Here is a 17,384-nt window from a genome sequence, read left to right as displayed (position 1 = left end):
CCCAAGGATCTTAAATGGAACTGATTGAAGAACCAGGGCTACTTTGGTGCAAAAGGGCTTTCTGAAATGTTCTGCAGAGAACCTTTCTATGGTTAAATGGTTCCACCGTGAACCCTCTCTAGGGGTTCTGTCAGGTACCTTTTCACTTTCTGGGTGCAAACAAGTAACCACTCTCTAACAAGAACTCTTTTATATTCCAATGGTTTTATTTAGAACCTACCCAGGGGGTTCTACCTACCTTCTAACCCTAACCCTTGACGAAAAAGTTCCAACAATCCTTGAAGAACTCTTTCTTTCAGACTGGTTCTTTGCATGAAAAGGGATCTGGAAGGCTCAGGAGGAGCCTTTCTATCTATAAGAGTGTATCAGCCAGTTTAAACATCAAGGTGAGCTGAAATACAAATGCACAAGCGACAAGAGCATCTCAGATTTCTGTGCACCTGAGAAAAACTGGTCAATGCAGAGCTCTTCCATGTGCCATGCTTCACGTGACAGTAAAGTGGTATTCTTATCCAAAGCACACTCCAGTCACTCAACGTGCTCTTGACTGTACCTAAGTGGGTGGAGAGGCGCAGCGGGGGGGTGTGTGTCAGCAGCGATCAAGAGCATGAGTGTAATTTTGTTGTCAAGGATTACCGGGATTTGTGCTTGCACCACTTCCTTCTGTAGACGAGGGCAAGAGTCAATATGTTCTGCTCTATTTTGGTGGTACAGAGAATCTAATCCAGTCCTATTTAATTTTTTACAAATGGATGATAGTTGAACTGTTTCTGATACTGTACATCACACAAATAGGTAAATTTAGATGCACCATTCTTCATGGTCACTAGTTACACATGAGTAATGGCGCTTATAATAGTTATCCAGCATGTCAGTGTTTGCCATGTTCTTGGCCTCTAAATGTCAGGATCAAGCAAGGCCCACTCTGGTAGTCAAACCGTCTTTGCACTGTGCTGCTGGCTGTGTTTAGCTCTCTTGGATAAGATCATTAAACCAATTCCTGCTCTGGGCTGCAGCTCTCCAAAGACTAGAGAGATATTGTGTAAGCAAATGTTTTATCTCCTCCCAAACAAATTTAAGGTAGGAGTATTGGCTACTCACTCAAGGCAACGAGCAAAGCAACGCTCTGCAAGCAAGGATTTTAAAGGGAAAGGAAAATAAGATATTTAATTGGTCATGATCAATGACAGCCCTCACTCCCCCTTTACTGGTGGTATGTACCGATATATGCTGTGCCTCTGATCATGAAAAACCTCAGCAGACTCACACCTGAAGGTCCAATTCCAGATTGAACCAATACGAGGATGATGTAGTTTGAATTTTCCAACTGGTCCAGTTTGCATTCATGAAGGAAAAACTCTAACAGTCCAAAACGTCATTCGATTATTGGTCATATAGACAACAAACAGCCTGTAGCACCGACAGACCCTGTTCATGTTGGTGTTGATCTGGAGAATGGACAGTATAAGCAGACTTCAGAGGACCGTGCATATGAACGTCTTGTCCAGGCAGGTGTTAGATAATTTAATAATGAAGGCCTTGGCCATGAGTTCCAGGTTTTTTGGCAGCAAACTAGTTCACCATTTACCCAAACAGGAAGAGAAAACATTATGTAACCAATAAAATAGCTCATTCAATAGTATGCTTCTGTGATTGGTGTTCACACCAGAAATGAACCTCTTCAGAGTTCATCTGACAGCGGTCCAAGACCACTCCTTTGAGGCAGACCAGAGAGGGGTTGTTAGGTCTTCATCAGTTCGAGTCCAGCGTTCAGACCAACGGAAATAAATTGCACCATGGGGTTAAATGCTCCAGGGTTCGATTCAGCTGGACTCAACAAGGCTGGTGTGAACCCTGCGATTTATTAGACAAACATGTGAAACATAATTAGAGACAGTACTGCATGTTGTATGTGATCTGAGCAGAATCACCTGTTAAACGTTGCTAACACTTTTGGTCGATAGATATTTTAAATTTCTGTTTACATTTCTTGCAAAAGTGACTGAATGATTTCATTGGTTTTGATTGTGGAGTCACTGGGTGAAATCCTTTGAATTCTGTATGAATGTGATGAAGAATGCGTGGCTGAAAAAGTACAAACGAAAGGTAACTTCCTTATTTTAATTTTACAGGCATTTATATTTATTTTATTCCTTTTTCAGACATGAAAGTCCATATTATCAGTGGCTGTAAAAAGAGCTGTGCTATATATGTACAAATGCTGTAAAATGTGTCATTATTTTTCTTTCTTGTGCATAAAATCATGTAAAACACATATTTTATTAAAATATAAACTTGCTATCAATATCTTTTCCAAAGGTGAAAAAGGAGATTTGTTGCTCAGCTGTGTTATCATAACCATGATCACAATCCCCCACATTTCCTTTAAATACAAACCTGATGTCTATGTCTATTAACAGACACTTGTCTCATTTGTCTGAGGGACGCTGCTGTCTGTCTAATAGCATTACAGGATAAGGTAACTGGAGGGATGCCAGTGCTTTAATAGTGTCGTCAGCATCAATTAAAAGTCAAGAGTACTGAGAGGCTGTCTCAGGTGACTCAGACTGAATGGACAGGAATAGATGCAGTCGAGAGGGACATCGGGGACAGATCAGTAAGAGACAGACAGTCAGACAGATACAGGCATACAGTGTTGGGTAACAGATAAAACTCATCAACTTGGCTAAAATGGTTGCATATAAAACCTAATGTTTGATGTATAATCTTTCACTCAGACTTTTCACTCAGTTTAAAGGCTGTTTGAACATCTTCACTATTCAACAAACCTGGCTGAAGGTGTTCTGTAACACCTCATCAACTGTAAATAGTACATAAACATACAACTTTGAATGACCATAAATCTATGTGTGATCAAACAGGTGGCATCCAAACAGGCAGCAGACACAAAACAGCATTAGCATTTATTTGGAGTCCAGTATTCACTCTGTTTAGCTCTGTTTTGGTCTCCACCAACTCTTGAGGGAAACATGTGGCTCTGCAGCTGCCAAAGCATCCACTACATTCTCCAGCTAGTCACTAACTTTTCAGGTGGTGTGCAGTATAATTTTATCAGACCCATCCTGCTGTTGATGCAAACAAGGCTGATGAGGGTGGCAGACAGAAAAAACAACAACAACAAAACAAAACAATGAGCTGAAAGACGCTAAAATGCTCTGCAGAGTTGAAGCAAACTGCAGAGTCGGGTGACAACTGTCACTCATATTTTTATATTAACAAGGGATCAAATAACTGTGTGATGTAAAAATGGCCCCACAGAAAGCAGCTTTAAAAACACATCAGACTAAAAAAACTGGAAACACAGCAAGAACATAATGGCGTGGTAGCTCAGTTGGTGGAGCGTTGGGTCCTCGTGGGTTTGACTCCCGCCCTTTGCTGCTTGTCTTTTCCCCTCTCCTGTCATATCTTCAGCTGTCCTATACAATAAAGGCATAAAAACCCAAAAGATCCCTACCAAAAAACAGTGAAAACATATATGTAATGTACAGATAGATTTTCAGAATAAAGCTTGCTGATAATAAGTTTGGTTAGGTTTAAACACCAAAACTACTTGGTTAGATTCGGGAAAACACGACAGTTTACCTCACACAGGAACTGAACCCGGCCCTCATTGTTTTCTCTCATTGGTAAAACAATATACACATTTTAAATGCTGTATAAAAGGTGTATTGCAGATATAAATCTTGCATTAGCAGAATTTTGTCCATAGTCTTTTCTTCTTTGGGGACCCACATAAAATCCCACCTGTGTGTCTCCACCCAGTCTTTGGGAATGTCTGCAATAGTCAGTATCACAATGACGCGAATAAATTATTAGTTTAAAAGAGCTACAAGCAATTTTGGAGAGTTAGTTGACTGATGATTGTTGAGTCTCATTCCCTGGTCGTCAAATACTGATGCTTTTAACATCTGTAATATCTGGATGCATCAACTGGATTGTAAACAGAAGCAAGTTATACATCTGCTACAAGAAATAAAGAATAAAAATCGGTGAGGTGAAAAGAATAAACAAGTATGACTGGTGTTTTTAATTTAATATCCCTCTCTGAAGTGGAAATCGTTGCACTGCAGCTGGCAGCAATGATCCAGTGTTAGGATACTGTCATTAGAGGTCAAAATGCCAACCATAGCCAGAAGTACATTCAAGTGCCACCTTTCATGTTTTTCATCAGTGCTGGAAATATGAAACAGTCATCGCTGGCATGATTATGCAACTACAGTGCGGCCTGGGGTGACCATGTGTGTGAATAGTTGCGTCAATATCCTTGACGTCTTTTTTGCCAGTCACGCTCTGTTCCCATTAGCTCCCATCGCTCAAAACGTGTCAAGATAAGGTGTAAGATTCAAGGAAAACGGCTGACGTTGATAAGCAAGAATTATGATGTTTTGACAGTTTCCAAACAAACATTGTGAGCAAATCAGGAGTTTATGATGCCAGTGAAACAAATGAAGAAACCTAAAACCTCATTAAGATCTGTTAGCACAGGGTTTATTAGCATCAGTCCATCTTAATTTTACTTTTTAAGTTCTCAGTGAAGGACCAAACTCAGGCCTCTGTTGGATTCTAAAGAGCTGCGTGGTGTTTTGTCTCAATGGCCAAAACAATTCACAAAATGTCTCACCTAAAAGTTCTCATGTTTTTAAGGCTGGGCTGTAGAGTTTCAGCCTTGAGAAAACTTTGCATCACTCTCGTGCATCACGCCGAGCTCGAGATCAGGACATGCTCATCCTTTGCCAAGGCTGAATACATATTTTGGAACAATCTGTGGCCTCAGCACTTCTGAAAACCAACACTTGTACAGGTAACACACACTGACTATATAAACCCCCTCACGTTCACGTTCACCTCACATCCTGAACCTCACCTCCCTCTCTCCACTGACCGACCGAGGAGCAGGAACACATCATCGCACAATGTCTGCTGGGAAGTGTCTGGTGTCTCTGGTGGTGGCGCTGGTGGCCGCGGCGTGTGCGGCTCAGGCCCAGGAGAGGATTAAGATGTGTGGGAGAGATCTGATACGTCTGGCTGTCTCATCCTGTGGTAACTCTCGGGTGAGGAGGAGCATCCCGGACGTAGAGCCGGGGCGCCATCAACACTCTTTTCGCTGTAAGTCCTGGAGACCCACGGCTGACTTAAACTTCCTGTACTGTGGAGAGACATGAGAGTTATTTCACAATTTAAACATTTAGACTGGGCTGCACCGGCAAAGACTCGTTTAATCTGAGATTAGCTCTAATCAGAGTTTAAAAAAACTACTGAAGTTAAATCCATATGTAGAATTAAGCAGAACTTTGCTGCACATTTAAAGACTAATCTCTGTTTAGTAAATCCAAGTTAAGTGATTTAAAGAGATGCTTGTGTAAACAAATTAAAATAAAAAAAATTGAGTAAAAGGTAAACCATTAACTTTCAGCTGCTCTGGTGATCTTTCACAAAATGTTACACTGTTTCCTAAGTAGCTAAAAAGTAAAAAAATAAATAAATAAAATGAAACACTGTTTAGCTAGCTAAAAGGTTAGCAAGTCTACTCATGATGGCTCAGCAGAGAATTTCTCCTCATCTAAGAAAAACTTATTGAATGAATTATCAGCTGGACTGAAATAAAGAAGAGACGCATCGTAAAACTCAACTGGGTCGAGGTTTTACCTTTCCTTTGTTCAGGGAACTTGATTATTTTGCTCATCCCATCTCAAAAAGGCACAAAATTTACATGTTAAACCTCCTCAAGTGGACGTTTAAAGTTCATACTGGACCACAGTTTAAATTGGAGTTTTAGTGCTGCAGAATGAAATTTAATCTAAGTTTGAAGTGAAAACTAAACTGAGGTTTTCCTTTCCCGACATTAAGCTACTTTAACAGTTCTGTGTCACATACTTTAAAGTTAAATCATGATTTAATCAGGTTTAAACATGACTCTTTGTTGGTGCAACCCCAACATTACAGACAAATTTCAGTTATTTAATCTCTTATGTATTTTGTTTGTCTTTACTGCTTTATCATTTCTTATCCGTTTATCCTTGTATCAAATCAACAATGGTACAATCTATTTACCTTGGGAAGTTTAAGAAGTTTAAAGCACCAAGCTACAAATTTCCAGGGTTCTCCCTAAATGTCCACTTCCACCTCCTCTACACAGGGGGCCAGGACGCCTCCACAGAGGAGCTCCAGGCCGGAGACGCGGTCCACGACGCTCCGGAGTCTGACGGGGAAACAGGCGTCTTCTCCATGGTTCCTCACTGGTACCCCGTGTCCACTCGGATCAGACGAGATGCTGGAAAAATATCTGACATCTGCTGTGAGAAAGGATGCAGCATGAAAGAGTTGATCCAGTTTTGCTAAATGTGGCTCCTTACTTGTCGTACAATAAAATATTGTCTTATAAAAACTGCCAAGATGACTAATCCTTGAGAAGAACGATTTCGCTAAATTTTCAATGATGTAGCTGTCTGACAAACACTACACATCAGTAATTACAGATACTTGATTATATTTAACATACATTAAAAAAAAAAAAAAAAAACAATGGTCAAAATCAAAGTGGTGGGGACTTTTGAAGTCTCTGGTATGGATCAGATTCTTAAAACACTGGTGCCTACACTTCCCATAATGCAACTCAATAACAACTTTCATTAGACTCTCCCTTACCGGCAGAGGTGGAAGCCACTAATTACAAATACTCAAGTTACTGTAAATAGTTTTTTGGGTACCTGTACTTTTATAAGTAGATTTTCAAGTCTGTTCTTTTACTTATACTTAAGTATTATTACACCATATAATCTACTTGGGTACTTTCAAGATCATAATTGAGTACTGAGTACAAGTTGAATTAATATCCAAACCTTTCATCTGCATTTTAGTGTCCAATAAGGTGATCAATCACAAACAGGCCAATGAAAACCAGGACATATGAACAAAAAACAAAACTGAACACTGCAGCAGTTTGGAGGAAGAATGTTAATGATTAATCGATTAATCGGCATCAAGAATTTAACCAATTAAAACTGTATCCACGAATACTTAATCAATAGTCTGGAAGTGGCAGTACTTGCACTTCATTTGATAATATTTTCTCTGATGGAGTCATTTGTTGAATGAGGAAACTAAAACTTAAAATGAGAAAAACAAAAAACAAAACAAACACACACAATGGAAAAGCATAAAAAATTGGGGAAAAAGGTGTTTCTGTATCTTATATATTATTAATGATTAATGGATTGTTCACATGTTCAACTATTGATTAAGAAAAAACAAAGATTTGTGACCCTAGTTTGTAAAGGAGAACAGAGAGGAAGTTTGGAGTAATTCAGACTGAAGATTTTGAGAAACAGAAACTAAATCTATCAATAATTTATTAAATATCTACAGTTAAAAAGTAACTAAGACTGAGTAATTTTTGAGAAGAGTACTTTATACTTTTACTAGTATTTTTCCAACACCAGTACTTTTACTTGTAATTTAGTAATATCTTAGTAACAGTACTTGTTCTTGAGTACAGATTTTCAGTGCTCTTTCCTTAAACTGCATATTAGATACGTTTGGATTATTGGTGCTTTTAAAAATTTACATGAGACATTGATCACAATGTACTTTAGCAAATCAGCAGTAGTAAATATTAGTAAAATAAATTATGCCACTGCAGTTTGTGTCACTGGTTAATTTGACAGTTTAGTTGTAGATTAGATCCGTCAACACAAGTACATCTTTAGGTAAACTAACCAACAACACAACAATCAGTATTTCTTAAAATCAAGAGCTTTTTTCCCCACGTTATTTAGAATAACTAAACCTGCAGAGAGATTAACCTTGAAATTGCACATGGGTCAATTAAACTAGGTTACAATTTCAGGTTCAGCACACAGAAGCTATAAGACCGCCTCCTGAGTGATGCGACAGTGTGAGTGCAATTTATGGAGCTCTCTGTGATGGTGCTAAATCGGATTGAGGCCGTTGGGCGAGCCATTCAGCTCCGTAATAACAGAAATAATCTGTGTAACCCGGCCAGTTTCTCGCACCGAGTGTATAATTCTCTCAACGGATAATCAAATGTGGCGCTGATTATCTGCCACTCTATACTGCAGCCTGCAGTAAATGACTCCTAATTGCAAATGAAATCAGCCCACAGTGACTGATTGGTTAATTGGTTTTATTTGGGGAGGGATGGATCGCGTTGTAAGTACATTTGGTTTTTGTGTAATTGGTTTTACTTGCTGCATCATCAGACAAAACACCCGAAGATAAAATTCTAAATTTAGATCCAGTTGTAAGCAGATAATTTTGCTTGGGAGGTTTTTGACTACAGATGTCTAGAGAGTACAACACTTTGTATAATAGTGAATGAGAAAGACCCGCTTAAATGTACGTTATGGCTTCTGAGTATTGTCCGAAAACAGGCTTGAAAAATCTATAAAGACTTGTGATTTGACCAATAGAACATAAAATACAGTATGAGCAGTTTAACAATCAACCATTTGTGTTTTTAAACATAATGAGATCAAGTCAAGACCAGGAGATTCCATTAAATTAGGAAATAAAATTGCGTTTTTAGGAGGTGAATCAAGAACAAATAATGTAGACACAAATAACTGAATTAAAACAATCACGTGGTTTCAACTCAGCTGAAAATATGAAGCAAAACAACAACTTTAAAACCACCTTAATTTGAAGGAAAATTTAAATTAATTAGTCTTGTTAGTTAGTTAAATTTCTCATTACATTGATCTCTGCCTTGAAGAAATATTCACAGACAAACGCTTAGCAATGAATCAAACATTTATTTGTTGTTAAATGTTTATTAACAAGTGAATAAGAGAAGTATTAGTAATGACTACATGACAAATGAATGCCAGCAGGCAGGCGCCGTACACGATAAAGGCTGATCTGTAGAAGGTGGCGTCGGATAGAAACTCTGCTAAACTTTGTTTTCTTTTTAACTACATTTATTTAGATAAAGTTGAAAATAATCTCTTTGGTCAACTGACGCTACTTTCAAAGTTATTTCCAGCACAAGACTGACTGGAGTACAAAAAGATTAAACAAAAAGAAACAAAAAAAGGCCTGTTTACTCCACAGAACATAAGAACTAGTTAAAAAAAAATGTGCAAGCTAAGAAACAGTAAGGCACACAAAATAAAAGTGTCTGAGCTACTTTTCCAGAACTTATTTCTCTTATTTGATATCATGTGCAACAGTCACATCCTTCCCATCACTGTGGTCCATCAATCAATAGTGATTCTAGCATCATGATCCACAGAGTTCACATCAGAAGCTTCCATTTTTATTTCAAAACATTGTTTCAATCTGATATTTGCAACTGCTTAAAGGGACAGTTCAACCCCAAATCAAAAATACATATCTTTCCTCTGGCCTGTGCTGTTACTTATCCATCTAGATAGTTTTGGTGAGTCGCTGAGTTTTGGAGATATCAGCTGTATAGATGTTTTCCTTCACTCCAACCAAACAGCACATACATCTGAAAAATAAAGTATCACTTTCCAGAAATCATGACCCGTTTACTGAAGATAATCAACAGACCTTGTTGTGAGCAGTTTCATATTGGAACTACTTTCTCTCTTTCTTTCAGTGTACATCAGACGCTGACAGAACCATCTGACTCGACAGGCCAGTTTAAGATATCTAATTTTACTGCAATTTACAGAGCTGTTACAAGCTGGAACTCTTAACCAAATCATGTCATTAAAACAAATTCGAGAGCTGCTTTCAAGAAAACAATAAAAGAGTACCGAAAGGAGCAATATACAGTACACAACCCTAGCATTCAAAAATCAATACTGCAGTCCAAAAAGCGAGATGGAGCCATGGATGGTGTATTAAATAGGTTGAAGTACCTTGTTAAGTCAGACAACAGCTATCAGAGGGTGAGAGGCTCGGAGTAGAACTGCTCCTCCTTTGTGTCTAAAGGAGCCAGCTGAGGTGGAGGAGCTGGAAAGCGTTCATGGAGAGCTGGACGTCACGCTCAGCCTGCTGACACTGTGACCGACACCCCAGATATGGATGGATGGACGGACAACTATCAGAACAACATTGTGTGTAAACTGTAGGAATACCACAAACTAATTTATCCACTTCCACCCACTCAGTCAAGACCTACATGATCAATAATTATCAATATATACTTATATAATGACAGCTGTACTGCCCAGACCGAATGCTGGCTGTACCTTTCTTGTTAGAGAAGCCAGTATTTCAACTTAGCGTGTTTCCTTTTTTTGTAAACTTTGGAAATCTGTGTTGGACCCCAGGAAGACAATCCAATATCATGGTGTTAGCTAACGAGGATCCTAATAAACTACTAAATTTGTGCTGCTGCTCTCCCCGGCGCACTTGTGTGTTTTGAAAATACTCCGCCGAGAGAAACTTTTATCACAAAGGTTGCAACTAAATGGTTTCTCCCCTGTGTGGACGAGCATGTGCTGTCTCAGAGTTACATTTTGTGTGAAGGTTTTACCACACTCTGAACATTTAAACGGTCTCTCCCCAGAGTGCAGTTTCATGTGTTTGGACAGGTTGCCTCTCATGGTGAAAGTTGCGTTACAAACTGAGCAGGTGAAAGGTTTTTCTCCCGTGTGAACTCTCGAGTGTGCCTTCAAAGTTGAGCACTGTGCAAATTTTTTACCACAGACTGAGCAACTGTAGGGCTTCTCCCCTGTGTGGACTCTCATGTGACTCACAAGCTCTGTGCTCCGATTAAAAGCTTTTTTACAAACATAGCAGTTGTATCGTTTTCCCTCGTAATGATATCTCATATGCTCTGTTAAGGAGTTCTTCCAGGGGTATTCTTTACCACAAATTGTGCACTTAAATGCTCTCCCTCCTGTATAGACTCTAATGGTTCTCTGAAGTCCTCTGGGGACAAAGCTTGGAGGAGATTCAGATGAACTACTTTTTTCAGTATCTGCTGGTACGTCCTTGTTTTGAGGTTGAGGTTCTCTGTTCTCTTCAGTTTGGTTCTGATTAAGCTGTGAGGACTGTGCCGTCTCTCCATCATCCTCATCACTCTTCACAGGGACAGGAGAGTATGTCATCTTGATGATATCGGCCTCCTCCTGTTCGTCTTTAATGTGTGGCTGCTCTGGCGGGTCCTCCTCTTCCAGAGTGAGGCTCCACTGCTGCTCCTGCTCTGGGGGAAGCTGTTCTTTCATTGATATCAGCTGCTGGATGTCTGTGGAGAAAAATGAAACAAATACACACGTTTAAGAGAAATAATTTGTTGTTAACAATGGAAGATTTTGTGTAACATATTTGGAAGTCAGTCAAACTGAAACTAAATAAAAGCAAATAGTACCCTTTGCATTTTGTCAGAAAATAAATGCCATGAAATGATCAAGGCAGCTACGATTCCACGCTCATCTTACATGCACATGTAAACCCACTAGTCGTGAATTCAGACAAACCTCTAAGCTGAGGATATACAAGTGTTTTACTACTTAAGAATGCGAAAAATGTATTTTGCTTCTGGCTGCATACACTCCGGGTTTTATGTTATGCTGTCAATGTTGTATGTTGTTTCATGTGAACTTGTGTGTGTGGAGGTTTTATGTTCATGCCTGTACTACGTGTTTTACCTGGGGCCAGACAAGTTAAAGTGGAAAGAATAACAGTTAAGCATACTAAGTGGGCCTTTACAAACGGATCCTCCATGCAAATAAGACAATCTCCTGAAATATTCATGAACAAATATTGAAAGTCAAATGTATTTATGTCCCAAGTGAGAAAATGTACCATTTTTCTTCTCTACACAAGAAACTATGACTGTACTCAGTCACTCTGAACAGCTTCAGTGTCTTTACTGTGAACTACTGATGCACCATCCCTGCTTAAATGCAAAATGCAATTTTTCACCCCAAGAACTGAGATCACGATTCTCTCACAAGATATTTTTCAACAGAAACATTTATCGCACTCTTAGACTAATCTAATCAGTGTTATGGTTTTTCTTGAGTTGCAATTTCGGTCCTATCTTAATGCTATCATCAGACTGTTGCTGGCCCATGTCAGACGCCTGAGGAGATCAACCTACGATGGCTGCGAAACTTGAGCAAAACACGAAAGGTCTTATCCAGAGTTTGGGCTACTGTTGAAATATGGCAGTACAACATGGTGGCCTCTGTGGCAGAGGGCCAGCGACAAATTTCAGATCTATAAATGCAAATGGTCTGACAGAAAGGCCAATGTTCTCTAATTCAAGAATAAAATGAAACTGTATTTTAAAACACTAAAAGGGCTTACAAATAAGATAGCCATCAGGACCAGGGCTACAACTAATGAATATATTCATAGGCAACTAATCTGTCCGTCTTCTTCTTTTCTAATTAATTGATTAGTTGTTTTGACATTTTTTTCATGAGAAAATTAAACAAATAATAGAATGCATTATCAAAATTGTAGGTTAATTAAATATCCGATTAATAAACTGATTAATCGTTGCAGCTCTAATCAAGAATCAGGATTCTTGTTAACTGTTCTCCTCCTGGTTTTGTGACCCTTTTCTGATTAAGTAAAGATCTAGAGGGGAAAAAGGATCTTTGTATCTGTATATATATAAACGATACGGGTAACAAAAACATAACAATTTATATTTCAGGTGATTAATCACTAATTTAAAATTATTGTACCACTAGTTATGAATATTCTATTTAATTTCTGCCATATTCTGCTAATAAATCCCCATATATCTCACACACTGGACCTTTAAACTGTGAATAACAATGAAAGTGTACTACCTGCTCTGTGTAAGGAGACTTCAGGATTGTAAACAGCGTCCAGCAGTTTGCGTTGTCGACCAAGTTCCTCCTCGTACCCTGCTATTGTTCTTTCAAACAGCTCAAATATCTCTTCTGCAGCCGCAGTCAGTCGCTGGTTGACAAAAGCTCTCAGTGTTTGGACTTTAGACATCTTTACAGACACTTTTGCACCAGAAACAATCCGTTAAAACCAGTTTAGTTTACTCTGACACGAGCTGCGTGTCTTTACGTTCACGTCCGTCACTTTCCTGCTAACAAGCTAAGTTAGCTTCATTAGCTTCGTCAGACACCAGGAGACAACGCAGGTAGCAGCAGAGTCAAATTGGACAGATCTGTCTGGTCAATTAGACCGCTGAGGTCCGTGAAAAATACCGTTTGGTCCTTAACGAAGATAACTACTCCGGCTACCGCTGAGTGGCCGAGCTGCTAGCAAGCTAGCTTGTCTGCGCTAGCTTCATGTAGCCCTCTTGGCTAACAGGCTGATAGTCTGGGGCGTAAAGGCATGGATATACTGTTAAAACTATTATTATTGTTGTGGCTGTTAGGACTTGTGTGAAGACTTTTTCTTACACACCCATGTGTGGTGAGAGGAGACCGAGGCGAACTCCTTCCCCTTCCGCTTCTCCTTCCCTGTTTTGGTTTCACAGCGGTTTGCAACCGTTATTTAGGCTTTATAACGCCTCCTTCTGCACCGGAGTATGTAGTGTCAGTGATTTAGTGTCGCTGCACTGCTTTGCATCCATTAACCAGTGGTGGAAAGAGTACTGAAAATCTGTACTCAAGTACAAGTACTGTTACACTGCTAAAATATTACTCCAGTAACTATTAATATTATATAACCATAGTTACTGTACACATTACATTTTTAGGTTATTTGTAGTGAGTTACTTGACTGATTTTGTGTTCCTTATTACGCTGTGCAGTTTACTGTGTATATATATTTCAGTATAATAATTTCACATTATTATGGACTTGCAGAATTAACTTTACTATTATAAATGATGTTATATATGATAATTCTTTCATTATCATTTACAGCACTTTAAGTAGTATTTTAATTATACATTTACATGTGTAGTATTTAAGTTTCTTCATGTCCCGCTTGTCGAAGAGCTAATTAGTTCCTACCTGTCATTGTTTAGGGGGGGACAGGTATGAGTGTGGGGCCATGTGTGTAACAGTTTTGTTGACCCGGCTGTGAACCCCGAAGTTTCGTGTCCTGTGATGTCAGGCCGTTTTGATGAAGAATAAGTTCACAAAGAGGATTTGTAGCAGTTTATTATGAAGAAAAGATGGTTACAGATCGGTGGCGACGGTGTTTCTTCTTCGTCTTCGGATTAATTTGGCGAGGCATCACGTTTACATCCGCCGGGATTTATTGGACAGCGGCTGGCTGCGGCCTACAGGTGGACCTACATGGACCTTAACGGACAGTTTCCAAAGTGTCTGCGGTCATTAGTGGAGGATATTGAGGACAGCGAGTCTCTGGCTGATGATGACGACGCCTTCAAAAAAGAAGGTAAGCATCAACAAACGTCTTGACCTCCGCATCATGGTGGTTCTTTAAATGTTTACTTGTATTCAGCGGCTACTTTTCGTGACGTGGTATCGGGTGTGGGGTATCGGAGTAGTTTTATCAGTACGAGTACGTGAGGACAATATCGGATCGGTGCATCCCCTAGTATTAGTATTAGTATCTGATCACCTCTGTAAACTAGAGTGGCAAATTTTGTGCGTTTTCCTGAACCAGTAGTTTCTTCTACTTCTTCCATTCTTACAAATGGTTAATCAATCATAATTTACAAGAACAAAACACGTTTATTTCCTGATTTTCATTTCTTTTTCTCATTTCAAGTCAAAGTTTAATTTCCCTCATTCAACAAATGTCTCCATCAGACAAAACGAAGTCAGGTGAGGTAGAATTACTACCTGTCACCACTATTGATTAAAAATCCATGAATACATTTTTTATTGGTTAAATTCTTAACACCAATTAATTGATTAATGATTAATCATTAACGTCTTCACTTCAAACCTGCTGCTGCAGCGTTTTGTCTTTTGCCCTGGCTCTCACTGGCGCGTTTGTGACCAGATCACCTGATTGGCTACAAAAATTAAGCTGGAACGTTTGAATATTAATTCAAAAAGTACAGACTTGAAAATCTATTCATAAAAATACCCCAAAAAACTACTTAATTACAGTAATCTGAGTATTTGTAATTTGTTACTTCCACCTTTGCAGTCCGCATCATTAACAATTGGGGAAGAAGTAGTAGTTCTTTACTTAAAGGGAAAATTCACCCAAAATGTCATTATCTACTCACCCTCATGCTGATTGAAGGTTGGGTTTAGTTTTTTTTTTTGTCCACAAAACACTGCCGAGGAAAACAGTGCTGCAGAATCTCCCAAACAATTCAAGTGAACGTTGAACAGTTTTCAAATGGAAACAAATGACTTAGAACTTGAGTGTAGAGACTTTAGACTAACTTGTGACTTTCAAAACAATGATTTAGTGGCATTTTGTATTAAATGTGAAATTCTTCATATGCATTCCTCTACAGTACCCTCCACTGTAAATCAGCTGAGCACCTTAAAACAAGATGCATGCAGTATATAAGATAATGCAGTACCTTATCTTAACCAGCAGAGAGTGACAGATATCTGAGTTCCAGCGATGTACTTTGTCCACAGCTTCACCTCATCTGACAGTAGCACTTACCTATCACAGCTGACACTGGTGAAGAACTGGTTCGTTCTGCCAACTCGCTCTGCCCACAGAGTTACATTTCCTCTTCCCCGGTGATCAGTCTCTCATTGCTCATTATTGTAAAATGCTCAATCACCTCAAGTGATCCTTTATCTCCTTGTGACAAGAGCAGAAATCTGATCGGAGGACACTTGTAGGCCTCGGCCCATCATTACCCAGTGCCAACATGAGATGACAAACACATGGCTGCATGGGGCCTCTTTAATGGGCTCCTCTTCATGCCTGTTTTGTCGACTGAAAAGCTGCTGAACCAGACGTGGGAAATAAAACCAGAGCCTCTATCTATGTCTTTTTCTGTCTTTATACCTCTTTGAGCCGAGTTTTAGCGAGCACAAAAAGCAGCAGGACAGGATAGCACCTTCGCTGAGTGCCAGCAGAGCAGCTACACCTCTCACGCGCATGCATGAACACACATGCACAAACACATGGGCGCACACACACACAGGCATGCCAGGCAGGAGAGTGTGTGTGGTGGACTGGTGGGTGTCAATTTGCATGTAAATGAAATGGCTCTCAGTGCTCTTGTTTCTGACAGTGAACGTGTCAGGGCTGACGATGCTATATTTGGTGGGTTGTGTGTTTTATTTTGTAACCAGTGAGCACATGGGGGTGTGGGAGCAGAAGTAAACACAATGACTGACATTTCCGCTTTTTTTTTTTTTTTTGTGTGTGTGTGTGTGTGTGTGTGTGTGTGTGTGTTCATTATTATTATTATTAGAGCTCCAGGCGTGCTTCTACGTAACAAAAACTGTCAGATGTTGTGTCAAACAAATCCTCAGCAGCAGGGTCTTCGTCGTGTCTTACATTCAGTGTTTTAGTCTTATTATATCTAACCTATATGACAAACAGTAGATCTGATCTACTCTGCAAGTCCTCAGAAACCCTTCACAGGCTTGTTTATGAAGTGTCTGCTTCATCTACAGCTGCAGTACATTAACTGGCCTGAGGGGAGTGCCACAATGTGCATTATTTGTCTGTATATCAAATATAAAGCTTACTCTTTTTTTTTCACTTTCACTTAATTTTATTGCATGGGAGATATTTTTTGGAAACAGCTAATTCTGGTATTTACACCAGTATACATATACCCTCTGCTGGATCAGACGTTAACATCGCTGTCATGCTGGATGAGGTAAGACTGGCCTGTAAACAAATATGATTTTCTTGGATAAAAAGCACTGTAGTATTTACATTTCTCAACCAATTTCATTCAGTTGCTCTTATAGTCAAGGGCTCAAGATCTACAAGGACTGAATCTTTTTTTTTTTTCAAGTTCATGTAGATCATAAAGCCGTAAGTATAACATGACTCATTGAAATGGGTTGAGAAATGTAAACATTACAGTGCTTTTTATCCAGGAAAACAGCAGACCCCCATTTATTTGTATTTGTGTTCAGGCCGGTCTTGTCTGATCCAATATGGCGGTGACGTAAATGTATCGCAGCAACAGGCCAAAGCAGTCACTGTGGCGTCTACGTATATGTTTCTGTTTACAACATGCAAGTGTTCACGTCATCAGGGAACTCAAAACGGGTGTTTGATTGCAGAGTTGAGGATGATGTGAGGGTTAGAAATGAGGTGATGATGATGATTTTGATTGTTTTTTTTTTTTTTGGGTTTCAGATACTCTGACTGGATTTTTCAGTCCAAGTTCTAAGATATGACTCGCATGTTGCTGACTGCTATTTACAAGTTAAAAACAAGTAACTATGATAACTTCGATATCATGGACTCTGTGCTTGATACAAACATAGTATAAAATGCATTGTTTTGCATGAGTGTGTGCGTTCCTGCATGATCAACAGACCTGCATCTTGTTTGGAGCTAATCACACA

General features: G+C 39.3%; 2 protein-coding genes across 2 annotated transcripts; one reads left to right on the top strand and one right to left on the bottom strand.

Annotated features, from left to right (window-relative positions):
• The first annotated feature begins 4,869 nt into the window (after window positions 1-4,869).
• Window positions 4,870-6,390, top strand: insl3 (insulin-like 3 (Leydig cell)). The gene is made up of 2 exons (XM_084732237.1): window positions 4,870-5,127; window positions 6,158-6,390. Exons 1-2 carry the CDS (start codon window positions 4,935-4,937, stop codon window positions 6,358-6,360), a joined length of 396 nt encoding a protein of 131 aa, XP_084588363.1. The 5' UTR covers window positions 4,870-4,934; the 3' UTR covers window positions 6,361-6,390.
• A 3,303-nt stretch (window positions 6,391-9,693) lies between these two features.
• Window positions 9,694-13,406, bottom strand: LOC146317439 (uncharacterized). The gene is made up of 2 exons (XM_084732351.1): window positions 12,762-13,406; window positions 9,694-11,200 (listed from the first exon to the last, which is right to left on the bottom strand). The coding sequence occupies exons 1-2, from the start codon at window positions 12,931-12,933 to the stop codon at window positions 10,320-10,322; spliced, it is 1,053 nt and encodes a 350-aa protein (XP_084588477.1). The 5' UTR covers window positions 12,934-13,406; the 3' UTR covers window positions 9,694-10,319.
• Window positions 13,407-17,384: the final 3,978 nt, after the last annotated feature.

The sequence above is a fragment of the Lutjanus erythropterus genome, chromosome 12, assembly GCF_056507025.1.
Source record: "Lutjanus erythropterus isolate fLutEry1 chromosome 12, fLutEry1.hap2, whole genome shotgun sequence".
Classification (NCBI taxonomy): domain Eukaryota; kingdom Metazoa; phylum Chordata; class Actinopteri; order Lutjaniformes; family Lutjanidae; genus Lutjanus; species Lutjanus erythropterus.
This window is presented reverse-complemented; position numbering and strand designations above follow the sequence as displayed.